Source organism: Eulemur rufifrons, chromosome 28, assembly GCF_041146395.1.
Source record: "Eulemur rufifrons isolate Redbay chromosome 28, OSU_ERuf_1, whole genome shotgun sequence".
Taxonomy (NCBI): Eukaryota; Metazoa; Chordata; class Mammalia; order Primates; family Lemuridae; genus Eulemur; species Eulemur rufifrons.
In genome coordinates this window covers 64,698,514-64,720,989 of record NC_091010.1, presented here as the reverse complement: position 1 = coordinate 64,720,989, position 22,476 = coordinate 64,698,514, and the positions used below count along the sequence as shown (strand labels likewise).

Sequence of the window (22,476 nt, the reverse complement as noted above, 5' to 3'; positions counted from 1 at the left end):
TTTAACCCCATTATTCCCGTTGTCATGGCAACCCTGCGCTCTTCCCTACTTAGCACCCGTGAATCGGGCCACTGCCTGTCCCCTCCAGTGCTGCCGCACAAGCTCCGGGAGGGCAGGGGCAGAGTCTGAGTCCTCAGCCTGACAATGTAGATGCTCACTAAATTAAGAAAAAAGTGATATTCGGTGAGAAATATTTATTTGGTCAGGGATAGAAATATAAAAGGCACAGTCTGTCCCCTCAGGCATCTGCAGTCTAGTGAGGGGCAGTAAGAAAACAGGAAATAGCAGTGAAAAAGTAACGAACACAACCAATAGAGGTGATAGGGTCAACCAGGGAAGTGTAACCACACCCAAGAAGGGGTCTTGGTCCCTTTGGCCTGCCGTAGCAAAAACACCATAAACCAGGTGGCTTAGAAACAACAGGAATGTAATGCTCACGGTTCTGGAGGCTGGGAAGTCCAATGTCAAGGCGCTGGCAGATTGGGTGCCGGGCCAGGGCTTGCTCTAGTTCATAGATGGTGCGGCGTCCTCATGTGGCGGAAGGGGCACACGAGCTCCCTCGGCCTCTTCTATAAGGGCACAAATCCCACTCATGAGGACTCTGCCCTCATGACCTAGTCACCTCCTAAAGCTTCTGCCTCTTAATACTATTGCCTTGGGGATTAGGTTTCCACATATGAATTTTTGGGGACATACACATTCAGACCACAGCAGGGCATGGTAAGTACAGGGCTGGGGTGGGGGCGATGGCCAGGAGCTCCTTCCTAGAGGGGACAAGGATAGAGCAGGTGCTGGGAGAAAGGGTGGGGACCATCCTGGGGAAAGGGACACAAGGGAAGCGTTCTGGGCAGAGGTGACACTAGCTGGGATGTGGGAGGGTGGAGCGTTTGGGGGCTGTGGAGCAGAGCAGGAGGTGGCTGTCTTCTTGGGCTCTGCCCATTTTGTGGGTAGCCAGCATGGCTCAGAACCCTCAACTCCTTTTGCATTTCAGTTGATGAAGGTCGTGAATGAAATGTGCCCCAATATCACCAGAATCTACAACATTGGCAAAAGCCACCAGGGCCTGAAGCTGTATGCTGTGGAGATCTCTGACCATCCTGGGGAGCACGAAGTCGGTGAGCAGGGCCCCTCTGGGGGGCCGGAGACCGGTAACCCCAGGAGAACGTTCATGAAACAGGGCGCCAGCAGTCCATGCAGCAACCCTCTCCATAGATACAGTCTGCTCTTGTTGATGTCTGATCTTATGATAAGGTCTGTAGAATTATTGGAACTAGAAATACCCTCCTTTTCTCCACGTGGACCATATTTAATTCTATGTTCTCCACCTCCAATCACAACAGCCAGAGAAGAGAGTGGCTGGAACAGTTAGGACAGAATTTCCTTCTCTTCTGGGACTCCGTGATCAATAATGGCTCAAATTAGAAAGCTTTCCCTCCCTTTTTAAAAATATTTCAATTCTGTTTTTAGATGTTTCCTGTTTCTCAGCCATTTCCCATCCAACTGTTCCTAGCCTGTGTTCCTACAGGTCGGGTGGGCTTCTCTGTTTCTTTTCTTTTTTTTTTTTTTTCAGTAAATCTGGGAGATCTTTAGATATTTGCTGATAATTAGGTGCAAAGATTTGTCTGATTCATTCATCAATATCTCAGGTTTCTTTCAAATGGTGAAAGCTTTATCTGCTGGTGAGATCACGTTTCCCGACAGTAATAGCTTTGCCGGTGAGGGAAGGGGCTGTGTCGTTGGGCTCTGACAAAGTCCAGGCTGGAGGCTGCATGGGCTGTGTAGCTAAATACCTGCCCTGGGGGGATTTGTAAACAACAGGGATTTACTGCTCTCCGTTCTGGAGGCCGGGAAATCCGAGACCAAGGTGCCAGCGGCCTCAGTGTCTGGGGAGGGCCTGCCCCACTTGGGGCACCTTCTTGCTGTGTGGTCACGTGGCAGAGGGGGAAGGGCAAAAGTGCCCGGCTAGTTCCCTGGAGCCTTCGTATAAGGGCACTAATCACATTGAGTCTTAGGTTACAACATAGAAATTTGGGGGGACACATACATTAAACCATAGCACCCGCAACATTTCAAAAGCTGAGCTTTGAAGGAGGAAAAACTCCAAGACTGTCCCCCTTACGAAATGGTGTCACTGTTGATTTGTCCTGATAGAGTATTTTCTGCTTATATTCATTCATCTTTGTGTCTTTGTAAAACTTAATAGAAAATTCTTTTAAGAAAAATAATTGCCTCCCAGATGATAAAAATAATTGCTATGGCTTGTGTTCAACTTGTAAATTGTAAACCCTAAACACTACACTATTTTATCTGTTCTTGGTAAGTGAGAATGAACATTATCACTGTGTGACTGGTATCACGTACGATTTTTCTAGACATTTTCTTACATACCTGACTGGGAATAAGGAAATTGTCCTGATATAATTGTAGAGGTTTATTCAAAAGAACAAATAGGGCTAAAATTATAAATTTATACTAGTATTATTCAGAGATTTTCCCCCCAACACAGTGTGACGAGCACTGTTTGGCTGTGGCATTTCAACACGCGCCTGTTTCCCTCCGTCTCTGAGTGAAGGTGAGCCCGAGTTCCACTACATCGCGGGCGCCCACGGCAACGAGGTGCTGGGCCGCGAGCTGCTGCTGCTGCTGCTGCAGTTCCTGTGCCAGGAGTACCTGGCCCGCAACGCGCGCGTCGTGCACCTGGTGGAGGAGACCCGGATCCACATCCTCCCCTCTCTCAACCCCGACGGCTATGAGAAGGCCTGCGAAGGGGTAATGGCCCTGCGTCCCCTCCCCAGTGCCAGCAGCAAAGCCCCGCTCCACAGCGTGCCCGCCCACCTCCCCAGCTTTACGTCTGAGTGTGTCTCTGCTGACACAGGGGAGCCCACAATGCCCACAAAAGATGCAAAGCAGGAATTGAGAATTATGGTGACCCTGAGAGCTGGGCCTGCCAACTAAATGGAGAAAGTGAACGAGATAACAGTATTGCCACACATACAGTGATGAGTGTACAATAGGAACCCCTGTGTTGCCTGAGCACTTGATCATGGCGCTAACCGTGGTTGTTGCCTTTAATCCTTTCATCAGTCCTCTGAGGAGAGTTGTTTTTGTTGTTCTGACATATTGTTTATGTCTCCTGTTCCAGTTATGATATGGAATTTGTATAGATGGTAAGTATGCATAGAGCAGGCATATATATTAATAGACTTATGTATATAGAGAATATAGAGCATAGTTAGTATTATATCGTGTTGTGTGTCCAGAATGACATATCACAACGTCTGGGAATGAAATGGAAAACTGTACTGAAAGCAATGGTACCTACCAAATGCAAGCTTTATGTTACAGAGTGCAGATGTACAGAACTTGGGTTGTGTTTATCGGTGCACACAGTTGGTTAGGGATTTGCCTAGTTAGACAGTGAGCCAGACTCGTGGGCAAGGCAGGGAGGATGCACTGCTGTGGCGGCTGCTGATCCTGCGATGACGGATGCGTCACTGCTCCGAGGTTCAGCTGAGCAGCGTAGAAGAGAGGAGGGCAGGGTGGAAGAAGGGACCAATACTCTTTGAGCACTTCCCTGTGGCGCGAGTGGCCTCTGCAGTCCCTCCTTGGAGAGGTTGACTATATCACCCATCACCCACCGAATATTAATAGAAGGCTTTTCAACGCCCTCCTTGGGACGCCATCCTAGAGTCAAAGGGCATCCAGAGATGCCCCAAGGAGAGGTGGACACAGGTGCATCTAGAACGGCAGACAGTCAGGATTGCCGTGCAGCCTGTGGGTTCTTCACACTCCGATTTGTCCCCAGGGCTCGGAGCTGGGGGGCTGGTCCCTGGGACGCTGGACCCATGATGGGATAGACATCAACAACAACTTCCCCGACTTAAACACACTGCTCTGGGAGGCAGAGGACCGACAGAATGGCCTGAGGAAAGCTCCCAATCACTACATTGCAATCCCTGAGTGGTTTCTGTCGGAAAATGCCACGGTGAGTGAAAATACCCCTCATTTGTAGAGCAGCGGAAGGCCAGGAGTAACCCCGCTGGTATTTGCAGAGGATGTGACATTTAACAACGAGACAAAACCATTTTTTCTTTCATGTTTTCTCTAAAAAAGTCTAGAAATGTGCTAGATAATAACTACCTTTTAAATTGATATTCGGGGAGATTCTTCTTAGAAGAGAAATCATTTAATTATATTTCTTAACAAATACACGGTGCTGCAAAACCAAAACAGCCTCTCCAGCAGTGTGCACGCTGTTACTGCCATTGCTGTCCTCACCGCTGTCATATGCCACTGCTAAATGGTCCTTAGCCTTCACGGATTGCTTCGTATATTTTATTTTTATTTTAGTAAGTCCCGATGGAATTACTATGTGTGGTGTTTCTTTGGAAAGAAAAGTGAAATTGGATGATAAATGTGTACCCCAAATTTCTCAGGCCTTGTTTCACAAAGAGTATGTTGTAGAAGAAATAATTCTTGCAGAATTTCCTGTGCCTTTTATTGCCTTCTCTGACCACAGTAATTGGCCTCCTTACCCTTATTCTCTCGTTGTATTTGTCCTTCACGAGGTCTGCTTGATAGGTGCATAAGTTAGTGTTCGCTTCAGCTGCAGCAATAGAAAAATCAAAATAACAGTGGCTTAGCAAGGTAGAAGTTTCTTTCTTTCTTCACATAAAGGTGCCCTGGAGGCAGATGGTTCAGTGGAATAGAAACCCCAGGACCATCGGGAGACCGGGGTTCACCCATCTTTCTGGCTCGACTTTGTTAGCATGCGACATTCACCCTCAAGGTCATAATCCAAGGTGGCAGTGGGTGTTCTAGCTGTCACGTCTGTCAAGGAAGAAGAGAGAAAGGGCTTAAAAAAAAAAAAAAAGGTTCTCCTCTTAGATAACTCAATTTCTTGTAAGAGACATTGCTAGAATTCCTGCGTAGTGCTCCTGCTTAGAGATCATTGGCCAGAATTCAGTTGCACGTGGTGTCAGCCACTGCAGGGGAGGCAAGCGCATTGCAAGCTCAGAAATGACTGGACGTCTCCACCACGGAATCCTGGCAGCTGGATACGGGACAGCAGCTCTCCTGCTCGGCCTGCGAGTTCCAACCTCCAGAACAGCACGTGGGGCTGCCACTTACTGGGGGAGGCCATCACGGTGGTCTCATTTACTGACTCACAGTACAGTGTCACCCAGGCCCTCAAGAGCAAGCAGTGCAGTGATGGAGACAGACAGTGGCAGTGCCATTTGGCTTAGTTAGGGGCCCAAGGGTGCTGATGCAGGCAAGAGATGGGAGGTGGCCCTCTGAGTCTTCTGTCTTCTGATCGTTCCTCATGTTTCCTAATTCCAACCCTCACAACCCTGCTTTGTTTTGTTTTGTTTTTCCAACTAATATCCTAATGACACCTGGCAAAGTTGAGAATTCAAGTGATGTTATAATTTGGGAGCACTTGAACCAAAATTGGAATTTGGATGCCAGCTTTTGTAGCCCTGAGGCTATGACAGAGAAGTAATTATTGTAGCACAGTTGTACAAAGTCCCTGGATCTCAGTCTTTGCTTTCAGACTAGAATTTGGTTTTTTGAATTGTTCTTCTCTAGAATTATGGGGAGAATTACACCAATCTATCGTCACCAATACCTTTTCTCAATTATGGATAAATTAAATAGATGAGATATCAGCAAAGATAAAGATTTGGACAACAAAATGAACAGGCTTGACATAAGGGGCCTATAAGAATTCTACAACCAATAATTAGAGAATATTCTTCTCAATAATTGTAGAACATTTTCAAAAGTTGATTAACTGGGCTATAAAGGAAATCTCAACAAATTTGAGAGAGTAGGACTCAGGCAGACCATGACCTTGCTCCAGAAAATCTAAACTAGAAGACGGTAATAAGATTACTGAAAACATAATCATGTGTTTAGAAAATTAAAAAAAAAAAAAACTCCTCTTAGGTAATTCAGTTTCCTGTAAGTGACATTCCTAGAATTCCTACATAATACTTAAAAGAATGGGTCAAAGAAAAATTCACACCGACAACTAAAAAAATAAATAGAACTGAATGATAATGAAAATATTACATATCAGCATTTTTGGAGTGTAGCAAAAATTAGTGTGTTAGGTAAATTCATACTTATAGGTGATTATATTGCAAAAGAAGAGAGGCTGAAAATTAACTAGCTTAAGAGGTTAGCAAAAGAAGAGTAACAGAAGAAACCCAAAGAAACTAGGAAGACTGATTAGAAAGAGCAGAAATCAATGAAATGAGAGAAAACAAAGAAATAATATGAAGCAATTTGTCTACTGAAAGCAGCATTTGATAAAATTTAATAATCATTCACAATAAAATCTCACAGTAAAACTTTAGAATATACTCTTCAATGTGAGGAAGGCTGCTTTAGACAAGATGCAAAGTGCATTAATCCATAATGAATAAATCCAACAACATGGCAATAAGAGATTTAAAAAACTTATGTTACTGAAAGCTGGGCACTTTTCCTCTAGACCACATCAGAAGAACAAGAACAATTGGTTTGAGAAGAAGGAAAGAGAAGTTTATTACTTTGCCTGCAAAGGAGGAAGATGGCAGACTATCGGCTCAAAGTCCAAATTCCTGTACATAAGCAGAAATACAGAGCTTTTAAAGGGATGGCCCTCAGATGGCTATTGTCATTTAACTACAGTTAACTATTCTAATGTCCCATCTCTGCCTGAAGACAAAGCCAGTAACCTCCGCCCACCTGGGAGGCCTAGCTGGTTTGGAGCCACCAGTTCAGCTGAGCTATTTTCTGTAACACAAAGAACAAAAGACACTCCCCTGCCCTATGGACCACCTGCCTGGGGCAGGGATGCAGGTCTTAGTTCCCAAAAAGAGTGGGGGAACTTTTAAAGAGACAGAAAACATCGTTTGCCATTTTTTTTTTGTAGGCCATTCCCTCTATTCTACTAAGACAAGCTAAAAACTGGAAGAAGTTATTTGCAAATTATGTAATGTAGAAAATTAGAATTTTAAAATATGTAAAGAATAATAAATAGGAACAATATAAACAGCTCAGTAGAAAAATGGACAAAAGGTATGAAGAGGCAATTCATGGAGGAGACAGATAATTAACAAACATGAAAGGATGTTCTCGCTCACTGGTACTAATGCAATGCAGGTGAGGGAACATCTTACACCCATTGTTTGGCAAAATTAAGAAGCCTAACAATACCCAGGTGTTGGAGGGGGTGTGGGATGATGGATCTCTTACACATTGTGGGTGAGTGTAAATTAGCACAAAGACTTTGGAAAATAATTTTATTACCTTGTAAAGAGGAATATTTATATACCCTATGGTTCTGCAATTCCACCTCTGGTGATGTGTGTGAGGTAAATTCGAGCACATGTGTAGCAGAAGACAGTACGAGAAAGTTCAAAGCAACACTGTTTACCACAGCAAAAGATTAAAATTATCTAATGCCCATCACTGTAAGAATAGATAAATTAAATGAGATCTTCATATTGAATTGAAAAAGCCTGAACAATAGCCTTATTCAACAACAGCTATGAATCTTAGACACATAAAATTGAGTGGGGAAAAAAGAAAAACCAAATTGCAGAAGACAAGCATCAGTATGGTTTCTCCTGCCCCCGCTTTTGGATCAAAAGCAAGTAAAACTCAATGGTATATTTTTAGGCACACACATATGGGATGAAACAAAAGAGAGAGAATGTGAATCATGTCATTTTTAGGATATAGTGGTTACCTCTGAGTGGGAAGCAGGAGGGTGGGTAGACGGAATCACAGAGGCACAGTTTTCCTGAGATCTGGTTCTGGGGTTGGATGGTGGGTTTGTAGGTGTTTATTGTATTGAAATATATAACAGAAAAGGACCAAGCACAGACTAACAACAATACTGCAAAATGAACTAAGTTCTATGATTAGTCCGATCCAGGGTCCCTGATATGTTTAAAAAACAAAAACAAAACTTAATGAATCCCATCAAGTCCATTTCACTCCTTAATCAATTTTCTATACTGCACAGTGAAATGATTTCCAGTGTTTATTTCTTTGTCATTATCGATTTTATCTTACTGAAATTATCTTCATAGAGATTCGTAATTTATGACAGACATTTGAGTCACTGATCAGTATTTGACCATATCAAACTTTACAATTTTAGCTTTTAACATAGTTTTCTTTTTTCTTTTAACTTTTTATCCTAAAAAAATGTCAAACATACAAAATTAGAAAGTCATAAAGGACCGTGGACTCGTGGACCCATCCCAGCTTTGACACTTTATCAATTTATATTTCATCTACCCCTTTACCCACTTTCTCCTCCTCCCCCAGATTACTGAAGCAAATCACAGGCATTGTATCATTTCATTTGTAAATATTTCAGTAGGTATCTCTAAAAAAATCAGGATGCACTTTTAAAACCATTAAATATTACCATTGTTATATCAAAATAAATTATTTCTTAATATTCTAAAATATCTCGTCAGTGTTCGTGTTTCCCCCATTACCATCCCCCACCCTCCAGTGTGTTTAAATCAGGGTCCAAACAAAGCCCATTCATTCTGATTGGCTTATAAGCCTTTGCAAGTTTTCTTTAAGTTTTCCCAGGACAGATTTTGAAATTCCAAATTTTCCTAAGATTATTGCATAAAATGATGGCTTTTCAAATATGTCCCTATTTTAAAAGCTAGGGAAACAAAGCAGTTTCCTTCCTACTTTATCTATCAGTTTTGAATGCTCACAGGTGGCTGCGGAGACCAGAGCAGTCATAGCCTGGATGGAAAAAATCCCCTTTGTGCTGGGCGGCAACCTGCAGGGGGGCGAGCTGGTGGTGGCCTACCCCTACGACATGGTGCGGTCTCCGTGGAAGACCCAGGAGCACACCCCCACGCCCGACGACCACGTGTTCCGCTGGCTGGCCTACTCCTACGCCTCCACGCACCGCCTCATGACAGACGCCCGGCGCAGAGTGTGCCACACGGAAGACTTCCAGAAGGAGGACGGCACCGTCAACGGGGCGTCCTGGCACACCGTCGCGGGAAGTAAGCCTCTGCCCGGGCCTGGGGGGCATCACAGGCCCAGTGACAGTGGGCTGCTGGGACAGGAGGGCTCTGTGGGGGTCTCCTCCCAGCCCTGCGGCATCACTGTTACCTGTGGCATTGTTGGTAAAGGGTGGATGCCATAGTCGAGCACTTAGGAGGTGCCGGCCTTTGACGAAGCGGTCACATAAGCCCGCCTGTGATCCTTGCTGCGGGCTTTGAAGGGGTGCGCCTTCCTCCCAGGTCTTAAATGACACGGCTGGAGATCCAGAGGGATCTGATCACGTGAGGAGGCGTCTGTTTGACCGTGGCCTACTCTTAGCCGCTGAGCTGTTCAGATTTTATAGGGCTAGAGATGGGTCTAGTTGGACTTAGCAGCAATATTGGACCAAACCAAACAATCAGAAAACCCAGGGAGGAGCAGAGAGCGTGCTGGTGCTGGCGTAGAAGCCAGGGCTTCTCGCCCAGAGCCCGTCTTATTCGGGGGGACGTCCCGTGCTGGAAACCCCCAGTGGGGGCCTGGCATTGATCCCAAGCTCAGGGGTGAAGTGATTCCGGGTGTTCTGGGACCCAACATGTGGTGAAGACCATTTTATACATATCCGCCGCCACTGGCGGTCCGCGTGCCGGGCCCCCGATCCCACCCACAGCGCGTGGTCAGAGCCAGCGGTGTGGGCACCGGAAGGTGTTGCTCCTGGCATCCACACGGGACTGCAGGGGCTTCTAGCAGAGACTTCAGGAATCCCCTTGCAGCAGCCAGAGGACCCCGTGGTCCATGTGTCAGGACTGGTCCCAGCCCAGGGCTCCTAAACCAGGAGGGATGAGGAGGTCCTATTCCCTGGGGTCCCTCCGCATTGGATTGCAAGACCCCAGGCATAATGCTTGTTGCTTATTGTCTTCACTCTGTGAGGGTCCATCAAGCCCATGATGCATTTGAAAAATATTCCGTGTCAGATAGATGGGGGTTTAAATCCCACTCTATCATTTGGTTGCTCTGTGACTCTGGGAAAGTTACTTTACTTCTCTGAACCCTCGAACTTTCCATTTGTACAATGGGCATGATGGTGATGATGATGATGATGATGATGGTAACATCTCCCTCTGCGATGCTGTGAGGATCACATTAGTGCAGGGACTGCCCAGCGTCTGGCTTACCAGGAAGGCTCAGTTATGGCAAGTTCCCGCCTCCTGCAACTCCTTCCTTTCGGTAGCACGAAATCCCTATTACGAGCTATCCTTGCTCTATGTTTCACCACACTCATTAGCTTTAATATTATTTTATTTTGCTACTTTTCAGGTATGTTTCCACCCTTGGGAATAGAAAAAAAAAAAAGTAGAACTATTTGCTTCTGTGACCACATGAGAACGTGTGCAGCAAGCTTGCGGTGTTTTCTCGGTTACAGAGCAAGCTGAGGCGCTTTGTCTGTCTCCGTCATGCTTTTACCTTTTATGAAATAAGAAAATAAATGCAAATTGCCATCAGGAAGATTTCCTGATGGCAAAAAGCATTCTTGTTTTTCAATTTTCGTCCTGAAAACCTCCCTGCAAAACTGTTTAAGTGCAACGTCTGTTTATTTTTCGTGGCTGCTGTGACTGAAGGGGGTCCGGACACAGCTGGATCCCGGAGTCGGGTCAGCGGTAAGGTTCTGGAAGTGGCTGCTGCATAAACACGTTGACAGGGTTTGATTTTTTTTCTATCAGTTATATTTTCCATTATTTCAGGGACTTCGTGGCAGAGCCATGTGGTGGCTCGAGCCTTGTTAATCATTCTTCTTCCTGGTAGTGTGATGAAGTCTGCAGATTCCCGTCTTTGTAGATTGATGAAATGCGATTTCTCACTTCCTTCCCTCCCCCCGCAGCCCCACCTTTCTGTTCAGCCCTTTCCCACGCGTGGACAGGGCACGGCTGGGCGCCGCGTCGGGGCAGTGGGCCGGCGGGGAGCAGGGTCGCAGATTTCAAAATGCGCTCCGTTCGTGGTGTGTGCTCGCGTTCCAGATTGACACGGTCCTCCCTGTTCCTCGTTGCTGTCCCCACCCTCTCCTGCGCGGAGAAGCGGGCGTGTGGTAGCGCCAGGGGCACAGGGCTGCAGGGACACGGCTCTGTGTTCCATGTTGAAGTGGTGACAAGAGAAGGAGTCCAGTCAGAGAGAGAACATGGAGGGACGTCTCACCGTCTCCGACTGGGACTAAAGGCTTGTAAGGAGCTGTCTGGGAACATCACAGCCCCTTGTCGACGTGCCTCAGACAGGAAGTGGCATTTGGCTTTCGAAGCCATTCCCTGGCCAAGGCGCCACTCTCTGGACACGAGGCCCAGGCTTCCCACAGCTCCGCTGGTTCCTCGTCAGGCTGCCAGCTCTTCTAGAGCTTCTAGTGCTTTGAACACGTATTGCAAAGGGGCAGGCACTCTGGGATTTTTAAATATCACATTTATTTCTGTACTAACAAGGCCTGAAAGGGTGGGAATAATGATAATTTTATGTGCAGAGAGGAGTCCAGCCCTCCCGGGAAGTCAAACCTGTGCTCGCTGGTGGCTTTGTTGTCTTGCGACGTCCTCGTGTCCTCTGTGATGCCACACTGCGGAGCTGACTGTATGCACTTTGATCAACCTCCTTTAACCTGGCCGGGCCCCGTGCAGAGGATTTCCCACTAAACTGCCACTGCCTGGCCCTCCCGTGCCACTGTTCTTACTGTCCCTCGTTTTCTCACGAGTGTGCTCTGAGGCCTGTTGTGATGACACGTGAGTGCTTCCCATCTGGAGTCTGGCAGGTACTATTGGCCGTATCTTGGGTACCACTTTGCCTCTGACTTCAGCAGATTGATAGAGCTGCTCTTGACGCCCCAAAAGCCCTGCTTTTGAAACAGACGTTTAGACGGAGCATTGCAGGATTGGGTCCCTACGGTGATCTCAGTGACAAGGGAGGAAGAAAGGATGTCCGCGAGCGTGGCTGGTGGGTGCTCAGCAGCCCCTCTCGTTCCCTCGGTCCCTGTGGAGCCCACCCAGCTTCCGCTTTGTGTGACGCAGACCCTCCGAGCCCAGGGAGGGCTGGTTAGAGCGGCCTCCAGACACTCACACAGAACACAGCTTGCTCATCATCCTGTTCAAAAACAAAAATGCTGGGAAGAAAGCCACCAGTCCTCATGCCGTCCAACACGCCTTCATGCATTGCACAGACACTGGGCAGCGCAGAGGGCGGAATCACGGCCCCAGAGCACGTCTGCTTTCTAAAGCCCGGAACCTGCGGATGTTCCCTTATTTGGAAAATGGGTCTTTTCGGGTGTGATTATGTTAAGGGTCTCCGGATGGGGTTATCCTGGGAGACCTGGACAGGCCCTAAAATCAGTGGGCGGTGTCCTTATAAGGGACAGAAGAAGAGAAGACACGGAAGCAGAGGAGAAAACCGTGTGAGGATGGCAGAGATCGGAGTGATGCAGCCACAAAGCAAGGAGAGCCCGGGGCCACCAACAGCTGGAAGGGCAAGGAAGGATTCTCCCCTGGGGGCTGTGGAGGGAGCACAGACACCTTGATTTCAGACTTCTGGTCTCTAGAACTGGGAGAGAATAAGTTTCTGCTGTTTTAAGCCACCCAGTTTGTGGTCATTTGTAACGGCAGCCCTGGGACATGAATACAGAGACCAACCACGTGTCAGGCTGGGTGCTGCCTGTCCTGCTGTGTCACAGGGCTGCAGACTGGGCTTCCTGGGGGAGTGAGTGTGCCCTGCCGTCCCCAACCAGCAGTGCTCTGTGTGGGGACAAGAGCAAAGACTTGTTGTTACACAGACCTGGGCTCAAGCCCCAAGTCTAGCCCTTTCCAGACACGTGATCTTGGATACGCTTCTCCCCATTCTCAATCTCAGTTTTCTTATTTGTGAAATTGTGCTCTGCGATCTACCTCTGCTGGGTTTGGGGTGAAGATTAAGTGACCTAAGGGATACAGATGCTCAGGACAGATCTGGCTCATATAAGGCACTCCCCCAGTGGTGGTATGGATAGCTGTTTTACTGAATAAGAATAAAAAACTGTCACAGCGCTATAGCTGAGACAGTGTAACTGTAGAGATAAATTTAATTAAACACTTAAGATCTACAGTGGCAAGTGATGATACTGTTACTCTAAAAATGGTGTGTTAAAGTGAGTTTAATAAAATAGATATTTTATCTGAAAAGCACTTATTTGAGTCCTTCTCTTGTCAGAGACGCCTTTGCATGTGTCTGTCCTCGCCATACACCGTTCTAGCCTCATGCCCTCTCCCCAGTCTCTCCAACCCACACACATTTGCTCGAAAGCAAATTTTTCTCCATAATAGATACTTGTCACCTCCCTGTTCAATGAAGTCTTCTGAATGTTCTTAAATGTTCTTGCTGCCCCTGCCCTGCCCAGTGCCACGTTGAGCACTGCTCCATTGAAATGCTGTCCCGTTGGCTTGGCAGGTCTGAATGATTTCAGCTACCTTCACACAAACTGCTTCGAGCTGTCCATCTACGTGGGCTGTGACAAATACCCGCACGAGAGCCAGCTGCCCGAGGAGTGGGAGAACAACCGCGAATCTTTGATCGTGTTCATGGAGCAGGTATGGCGTTGGCACGTGGCTGTGTTGAGGGAGACTAGCTAAGAACGCGGCCCAGGAGGTGGCTGAAAGCGTGGCATGGAGTGAGCTCTGTCGACTGTGGCCACGTAGGGCCACAGTGTTGCAAGGAGCCAGTGTCTGTTTACACTTGCTCGGACCCCAAGGAAGTGAGCTCTAAACCCCCGGTGACCACTGCCACTGGCTCAGCGTGGGTGGCACCAGTCTAGGGGCTCATGATGCTGCTCTGTGGGGAGCGGGCCAGACATGTTTGCGTCAACACGAACAGGCCCTTGTCATAGTCTGCTTGGGTTGCCGTCACAAAATACCGCAGACCAGGTGGCTTAAATAGCAGACATTTATTCTCTCACCGTTCTGGAGGCTGAGAGTCCAAGATCAAGGTCCTGGCGGAGCTGGTGTCCTCCGAGGCTTCTCTCCTGGCTTGCAGGTGGCTGCCTTCGTGCTGTCTCTTTACCTGGTCCTCCTTAGGCATCCCTCCCCTCTCTCTGTGTGCCCAAATGTCCTCTTCTTATGAGGACACTTGTCATACTGGATTAGGACCTACCCTAACAGCCTCATGTTAACTTGATTATCTCTCCAAATACCGTCATATTCTGAGATACTGAGGTTAAAGCTTCAACATATGAATTTGGTGGGAGACACAATGCAGCCCAAACACCGCCCCCAGGCCTTCAGAGTCACTCTTGCAGGTGGCAGAAGTGAGTTACCTGGGAGCAGGTGCAACAAGTACCAGCTGAAGTTCTACTGTCCAGCTGGGGAGGGCCCCTGCTGTCTTCATTAGGGACCTCGGACACCTCCCCTAGCCCACGCTCTCAAGGACACGTCCATCTTGTAGCATTAATGAGTTAACCAGTTCTAGTTTAGTGTTACAACTAACGTAGCCCCACTAAGAAACAGACTAAATGGAAACCAAAGGAATAAACAAAAACAAATGTTGAGCGTCAGGGCTCCTACCATTGGTAAGTATCAGACACATGGCTCCACCGTCTCCACCGTCCGTTAGGAAGTGAGATCTGTGGCTACGCAGAGGTCGCCCTTGTCCCCAGGGTTGTCGGAGATGAGTGAGAAGATGCACTCAGCTGAGGGCTTGGACTGCCAGCGTCCTGGTCCCTGTGGCTGCACCTCTGCACAAGTGGCAGAGTCTGGCACCAGGATGCAACATCCAAGTCTGCCCCTCGGGGGGTCCCAGGAGGCTCAGTGCACCCCCCCGCGCCGCCCCCCCCCCCCCCCCCCGTGAGCTTCCCTGCACAGGAGGGTGTGGGCCACTTCTTCTCTTTTAGGGAAATGTCTCACTCAAGGAGCTTCTGTCCCCACCCTGGAATTTCATGAGGGAAGGCTCTTTTTCTTTTGCGTCTGTGTAGAGAGAAGGCCTTGACTGTAGCAACCTGATCATTCTTAGGTAATGACGCAGTTGAGCCAAGGTGCCTCCCGTGGGTAAAATGCCCAGGCACAGTAATATGTGTAAAGAAAGCCGCTGGAAATGACGGTAGGTCACCTTGGATTGTCACCTCATTCTACCAATAGGGAAACTGAGGCACAAGGTTCAGAGTTGATGTCTGTGCTGTAACACAGCTAATCACTGGAAGGGGCCTACAAGAGTTGTCATTCGTAAGAAGGTCTCTTTGATTCTTTTCTGTCCTCTCTGACTGTTAAGTCATTAAGTCCATATAGTTCAGGAAAGTCAAAATAAATGTGCTTATAAAAATTAAATTCCAGTTTTTAGTGGGTATATTTTTATGAACCATCTCAAATACTAACATTTTCTAAGCCTGTGGAATATTTTAATTCTAATGGAAGATTTCTGGTGCACGGGCCCAAAGGGAGAGCGGAAGGAATTTACACAGCAAATGCACACACAGCCCGGCGAGGCTTTAGAGCAAGACGTGGCGCTGTGAGCTCCTGGCGGGGACGGGGCCGACCTTAGGGGTACAGCCCAGTCCCTTGTGCTGACTGTGTCCAGGGCTGGTTGGTGACCTCACCCTGTGTCTCATCCTGTTTGCTGAGCAGATTCATCGCGGCATCAAAGGTGTGGTGAGAGATTTACACGGAAAAGGAATTCCAAATGCCATTATCTCCGTAGAAGGCGTTAACCATGACATCCGAACAGGTAACTGCAACTGCGTACACACTATTTCTTGGTAAGAAGTACCCATTGTCCTGAAGTGTTTTACTTGAGGTACAGTCGTGAGCTGAATGCCAGGAACTTCCTACTCAGAGCCGAATGAGAGGCTCCTTCCTCTGCTTCTCCACTGTTTAAGAGGCCTCAAAAGCAAGGTTTGTGCTCCGTGCTGTCTGGCTCATCGCTGTCCCTCCCGCAGGATGGGCGTGGAGCAGCCAGCCACCTTCTAGCTTCCATGGAAGTTTCTGAGAAGTTGAGGAAGCAGCTCTTTCTCTGCGGGATTGTGACATACACGGGCAACTTGGCTCCCAGACCAGCGGGATGTGGCCCGTGCAGTGAGCGCTGTAGGGCCGGGGAGGGCGGGCAGGCTGCTCCCGAGGGGCAGAAGCTGTAGGCTGGGGTGGACGCAGCAGGGCTGGCGTGGAGAGTCCCTCGAGGACGGCAGCAGCTGGTGCCTGGGAGATTAGGATCGGCCTTTGGTGCCCACCTGGAGAGGATGGGGAGGATGCAGTTTTTCCATTAAACCACAGGAAAGTACTGAACATGATGTTTTAGGAAGACTCAGGTGTCTGTGCTAGAAAGAGTAGAATACTAATCACATTAGCAATAAGCTCACTCTCTTAATAGCTATACATGTGTTAACTCAGCTACTCCTCACAGCAGTCCTGTTTTCTCAATGCCGTCATTAGGTGAGGAAATGAGGCCCATGAAGAATTGCACCAGGGAGACCCAGCTCCCACCTGCTATCAGTCACAAGTGGTGTTAATGAGTCAGAGTTGGCACACGTGATTTCCATTCCAATGGAGAGTAGAAAATTCTAGAATCTTGGATAATCTGAGAGTCAGAGGATGATCTCTAAAAGGCAGTGCTGAAGTCTTATTCCAACTCTCTTTGCTATAGAAGAAAAGGAATTATAAGACCTGGAGTCTTAAAAACCAAACACGGTTTTCAGTTCCTAAAATACCATAATAATCTCACATTTTTAAATGCACTTATAAAGTGGCCGCACAGCCCCAGGACAGCGAAAGGCGGTCCCGAGGCCCAGGGGTCACTCAGCAACAGCAGGAACACGGTGCTGTTTCTCAGTGATCTGTTCTCGAAGCGCTTCCGTGCGTGTTTTCTCTCACTTCCTTCCCTTGAGCCCTTTGAGGGACACGGGCCTTTCTCTCCCACTTATTTGGGTTAAAACAAGCTCAAAGAGGTTAGTTGACCCCCCGAAGGTTTAAGAGGTAACTGGGCTTGAATCCAGGTCCCTGACTCCCAGGGGGGCTGGAAAATACCCTGTGTAGGCTCTGCAGGAGCCGCACCAAGAGGCTGCCCTATGCTTTGCTGATTAGAAAGGGATAAGAAAACAAATGCGCTTGACAAGTCCAGCTTTTCCCTTGAGCCCCAGGGCTGTCATCACCTGGGCTGGCCCAGTTTAAACTGAAAATGCCGTGTCCCAGGAAGCCCCCCAGCCCCAGGCAAACAGGGATGCTTGCTGCCCACCGCCCGATCCTCACTGTTCCCTGTGGCCTGACAGCCACACGTGGGCTCATCTCTGTTGCTCCACCTTCCACCTGAGCCTTCTTCCCCAGGGAGTCCCCTGGTTCCATCCTTGTCCCCTTCAGGACTTTGCTCGGATGTCACCATCTCAATGCGGCCACCCCTGACCCCCCCCCCCCCCCCGGCTGAGCACTGCACCCCTGCCCCGCTGCCCTGTTGGTCCCTCTTGCCTGTCCCAGCTTTGTCCTTTTCCCGTGGCACTCACTTCTAACATATTATAAAATAAGCTACTATTTTTTGTGCTTATTAATTGTTTCTGCCTCCCCCCGCCCCCACTACGAGGGCAGAGGTCCAAGCACACTGCACGTGCTAGTGGGTGTTCTCAATGACTGCTTGTTGAACGAATGGCTGAACAGACGTTACGTGTGTCTCCAGGATTGCACAGCGAGTGGCAGAGCTGATTAGAGCCAAGCGCTCGAGACTCCAAGTCCCAAGTCCCGTGCTCCTTCCTTTAGCCCCAGGCTGTCTCTCCTGAGTGCGGGAAGAGGCCCTTCCCTGCAGACTGTTCACATGTGAACAGAGCATTTCCTACCAGCAAATGATCCCATTCGAGCCTCCAGGAAGCCGAGACTTCGGGGCGTTAGGACGAGTGAGGCTGGGATTCAGACCTGGCCCGTGTATTCTTTCATGCCAGGCTGCCTACTGATGTCCCTGGCATAGAAGGCCAATTATTCAAATAGATGAAATGTGTCTGAAATGCCACAAAATAGCAAACTGCTGTGTAATGCCATACATCACATTCTTTCCATCTAGTTACCGATTTCTTCACTCAGTAATATTTTCTGAACATTCCTACCATTTGACCTTGATCTTATAGCCATGGACCATGAGGTCTCGGACTGCATAGCATGGAATCTCGTACACAGTATCCCCTCGTAGGCATCCGTGTACATTTCTTCCCTCATTTACTCATTTATACATTCATTAATTGAGCAAGCATGGATCTGAAACATTGCCTATGAGGTCCTTTAAAAGAGTAATTCATAAAAGAGCCTGGAACATTCCTTGGACTATTTGGTGCCTCGTATGCAATGTGTGAAAACATGAGGGTTTTAAACTGAGTGGGAGATAAAAAGGCCCTGGGGCCCCCTAAGCTGGGATGAGAATACTTTGCCTAATGGGCTCTGAATTTCAAGCCCCTGCAATCAAGGAGACGGTTTTGATGAGCTAATGGGAAACGCATCTCTCTCCCTTTATCCCCCCATAAATCATTTCCCAGTGTGATTCTCACGGCAGATGCTCCGCACTTCACACACGGCGCTTTGTTTTGTTTCAGCGCTCCCGAAAAGCTCTGAATTTGCCTTGATTTCCGTCTGAGGCTTATGTGACCTGACAAGTTTTATTTCTAGAAGGATTTTGCATAAAATAAACAGAAGTGTTAAATGGAGTTCCGCAGGGAGGGAAGCTTTAGATGCATGGAAACATGCTGGCCATACACTTGGCCCAGATCCCACCCGACTGTCCCTTGCTTGGTGGGCACTGAGTTGACCCGCTAACGCATGGGCATTCTTTGGGCCTGGGTTACCCCTCTGTCCACCCGTGCCGAGCGAGTCCTGCTGTCTGGCAGCCTCCACTGCGGTGCCCTGGAATGCTGACTGCTGAGCACAGATCTGGCCACTCCGTGGGATGCTAACCCAACATGGTGTCCCCTGCCTTTCATAACGTGGATGATCCTGGGATTTCCCGGTGGTCAGCCGTGGAAGCAGAGAGAATGAGAACCGCTCGGCATTGAGCTGAGGATGTATCGTGTGACACACTGTTCAGTGCTGAGAAGTAAACTACAACTTAACTCAGGGACCAAGATGGGAAAAGGAGGCAGGTTCCGCTCGAGGATGCAGGGTCTGGTAGGAGGGAGGGAGGGGGACAGGGAGGACCCGTGGAGGCGGCGACTCGTGCAGGCCGGTCCACCCATGCGGGAGCCCACAGGGATGTCTCGAAAGGCCGACTGCATTGTGGGGCTCAGACCGTCTGGTTTCATGACCAAGACTACTTGATGTGCCTCTTGCCTTCTGAAATGGCATGGAGTGGCATTTTATTTCGTTGAAAACCTTGCACTTTCACTAAAGGAAGACACAGGACACAGGGCTGAGAAAAACCAGGGAGCCGTCTACCTGCGTGTGTGCACCTGGCCTCGCAGGTGAAGTCCTGTCTGCATTAGCTGACTGTGCACGCGTGGCGAATAGCTGCCTCCTTATTCCTTTTCAGTGGCTGCTTGCACTCCTAGGAGCTCACTGCATTGCACGGGTGTCTCAAATGAATCAGGGCTATAATGTGAAGTTAAACGTGATGCTTCAAAGTGTTGTATCTGTATACATGGGCGATGTATGTTTGCACATACACACACACACACACACACACACACACAGTTTTCGTCCATCCCTTGGAAGACTCCAGGACTTGCTTAGACAAGTAAACCTAAGCCAAGGCCTACTTAGCACTTGATCAAATCCAGCCTTTCTCTTTTTGCCTGGCACCAAAGCTCTAGACTGGGCAGGACATTGAGAGACTTGCTAATGACTAGCTGTGACCTTGTGCAGGGTAGTATACCTCTCTGGGCATACAATTAGTCACATAGAAAAGGGAGCAGCCCACATCATGGAGTTGCTCAGAGGGTCCCGTGAATCAGGGCTAGCCTTGTCCTTCTGTGTGCTATGTTCCCCAAGGGTCTCTGGTGTCTCCTTTGCTGTCTCATATCTCTAACGTGTCATGGATCTGAGTGTTCGCACCAGGCCGTAGGCCCCCTGGGAGGAGTGACCTCGGCCTAAACCCATCGTTATGCAACAGGGATCCATCCTAGGGCTAAGGACGAACCCGAGTCACATTGGGTGCTTGCTGGGTAGCTGGCCGGTGGTGTACCTGGGAGCCAGGGGGTTCTGCCTCAGCCCTAGCTGGGGTCTCGAAGGTCGCAAGGCCCTCTGTGCCTTCAGCTTCCCTGTGGGGACGCTCCTGCAGCTCCAGGGCTCTCTAGGCCCCGGCCATAGAATGAGGTGCAGATGCCAAGGCCTTCCGTGGGTCATTTGGCCTCAGCCCGTACAGTCCTTTCCTTCTCGTGTCAGGAGTGGAGAGCCACACCCCTTGTAGAAATTGTTATTCTATGTTGCAGCCATGCTAGGGGAAGCCAGGAGGCCATACACTGATGGCTTTTCAAGATGGCATTTTGTGGTGAGGGCATAGCATTTGGAAGTTCAAGTTCATAATGAATGGCTCCTGTTGCCACCAAGCAAGGAGTGTGAGTGATCGTGATGTGTCTGCCCCTCTGCTCATGTGTATTAACACTGCAGGGAGCCCACCTCCAGGCACCCTTCCTGTTAAAACCATTAAGGCAGTTTCCAAAGAGGACATTAAGAATTTGCATCCGCAGGAGCCCCAACTCCACGCATGCTGCCTCCGCGTCTCGCTCTGGCCCTGGGGGCTGGTCATGGAAGGGGGCTGGGGGTATCTGCGTTAGGAAAAAACTGCCTTGAGTTTTCCCCGGTTTTCTTTTCACAGCCAGCGATGGAGATTACTGGCGCCTGCTGAACCCTGGAGAGTACGTGGTCACAGCAAAGGCAGACGGCTTCACCGCGTCCACCAAGAACTGTATGGTTGGCTACGACATGGGGGCCACTCGGTGTGACTTCACGCTCAGCAAAACCAACCTGGCCAGGATCAGAGAGATCATGGAGAAGTTTGGGAAGCAGCCTGTTAACCTGCCCGCCAGGCGGCTGAAGCTGCGGGGGAGGAAGAGACGACAGCGCGGGTGACCCTCCAGGACCCTTGAGACACATCCCAGACCCGCACAAATTAAACCAACCCAGTAGTAGCTCCATAGCTGCCTCGCTCATTGTTGTTTTCTCTGTAATTCGAGAGGCACCTGGGAGAGTGTGTGCATTGCAAGGCTGGTCCCAGAGCAGGGGGCTGAGGCTTAGGATGTTTTCCTGTTTTTGTTCCCATTTATCCAAATAACTTGGACAGAGCAGCAGAGAAAGGCTGGTGGGAGTGAGAGAAGTCGGCAGGTCAGCCTGGGAGTCTGAGAGAGCGGGGAGCTGCCCATTCCAGGCCCCTGGGACGCATAGGGAGGGACACCGATGCTTCCCTCTGTGTGACAGCAAGAGTTCCACGTGCATTTGCGATTTGCACAGCTAACATTGCAGCATTCCTGGAGCCCGGCTGTCTCAGAGGTTGCCGTTTGAGATGCTCACGGGCATCCTAAGAGAATCCGCCCTCTCTGGCCCTGGGACATTCCAAGCTGCTACAGATACATTCTGCATTGTGTTGACAATAGAGACATTACCAAGGGAGCATCAGTAAGCCTCTTGTATCAGTTCAGTTTTCCTTTTCAACAAAGGATTGTGTTCATAAAAGGAGAGAAGTTGAGATCACTCAAGAGAGATTGTTGGGCAGCGGGCATGGGGCTTGCTGTACCCACACTGGGTGCACAAAGAATCCCGCAAATGCCCTGCAGACCCGGTATCCCTGGGGTGGGGCACCCTAGGCAGGGAGGGCCAGAGCTGCCAGCTTTCCTGAGGCACCAGAGAATTTAGCCTGGATCTCCTCGCTGGCCTGCTAGAACTTGGAATGAACCAGAAGAGAGCTGGCCTGCAGCCCTCTCTGTGCTTGAGGGATTGCCCCTTTATGGAATTGCGCTCCTGAGTGGGCCTCACATCAGTATGGGGGTTATTTGTGATGTGTGGACTGCCAGATTTTCCAAATTAGACTAAAGTTGATGAAAAACTCTAAGGATTCTCTGTGGAACGTCAGTTTGAGAGGGGTTATTGAATTATCATGCAAGAAAAAAAGTTGTGTCTCACATTTTATTAATGTTGCTGCCTCATTGACCTGGGAAGAATGAAAAAAATAAAGAAAGCAAATGGTAAAATCCTTCTAGTGTGTGGGGGTTTGGGGTAGACTTGCAGCCGCCCAAATGTCGTACCCCCATTACCTCTCTCTGAGGTCGGTCGCCCTAGAGGAGGCGCCTGTGTGGGGGTGGGCATGCTGGGTCCCCAGGAGCTCAGCACTGATGCTGACAGCTCTGTGTCCCCTGCCTCCTGCCTAGGAGAGACATGTCCTTGTGACCCGAGAGTGACCCTTGGAGATGCCAATAAGCATCTTTAGAGAAAAGATCCTCATGCAACTTTTTGGCAGTCTACACCCAGGGTCAGCAAACTTTTCTTATAAAGGGTCAGTAAATGCCTTAGGCGTTGCAAGCTGTACCGT

At 48.9% G+C, this 22,476-nt stretch overlaps 1 protein-coding gene across 1 annotated transcript in view; it reads left to right on the top strand.

The window, feature by feature from the left end:
* The window catches only part of CPXM2 (carboxypeptidase X, M14 family member 2), a 92,340-nt gene extending 70,204 nt beyond the window's left edge, over positions 1 to 22,136 (top strand). The window contains exons 8-14 of the mRNA XM_069460256.1: positions 992 to 1,115; positions 2,573 to 2,769; positions 3,806 to 3,985; positions 8,741 to 9,038; positions 13,462 to 13,601; positions 15,624 to 15,723; positions 20,770 to 22,136. Of these exons, the coding sequence (XP_069316357.1) occupies positions 992 to 1,115; positions 2,573 to 2,769; positions 3,806 to 3,985; positions 8,741 to 9,038; positions 13,462 to 13,601; positions 15,624 to 15,723; positions 20,770 to 21,023 (1,293 nt within the window). The 3' untranslated portion in view covers positions 21,024 to 22,136. The remainder of the gene's footprint in view (positions 1 to 991; positions 1,116 to 2,572; positions 2,770 to 3,805; positions 3,986 to 8,740; positions 9,039 to 13,461; positions 13,602 to 15,623; positions 15,724 to 20,769) is intronic.
* The last annotated feature ends 340 nt before the right edge of the window (positions 22,137 to 22,476 follow it).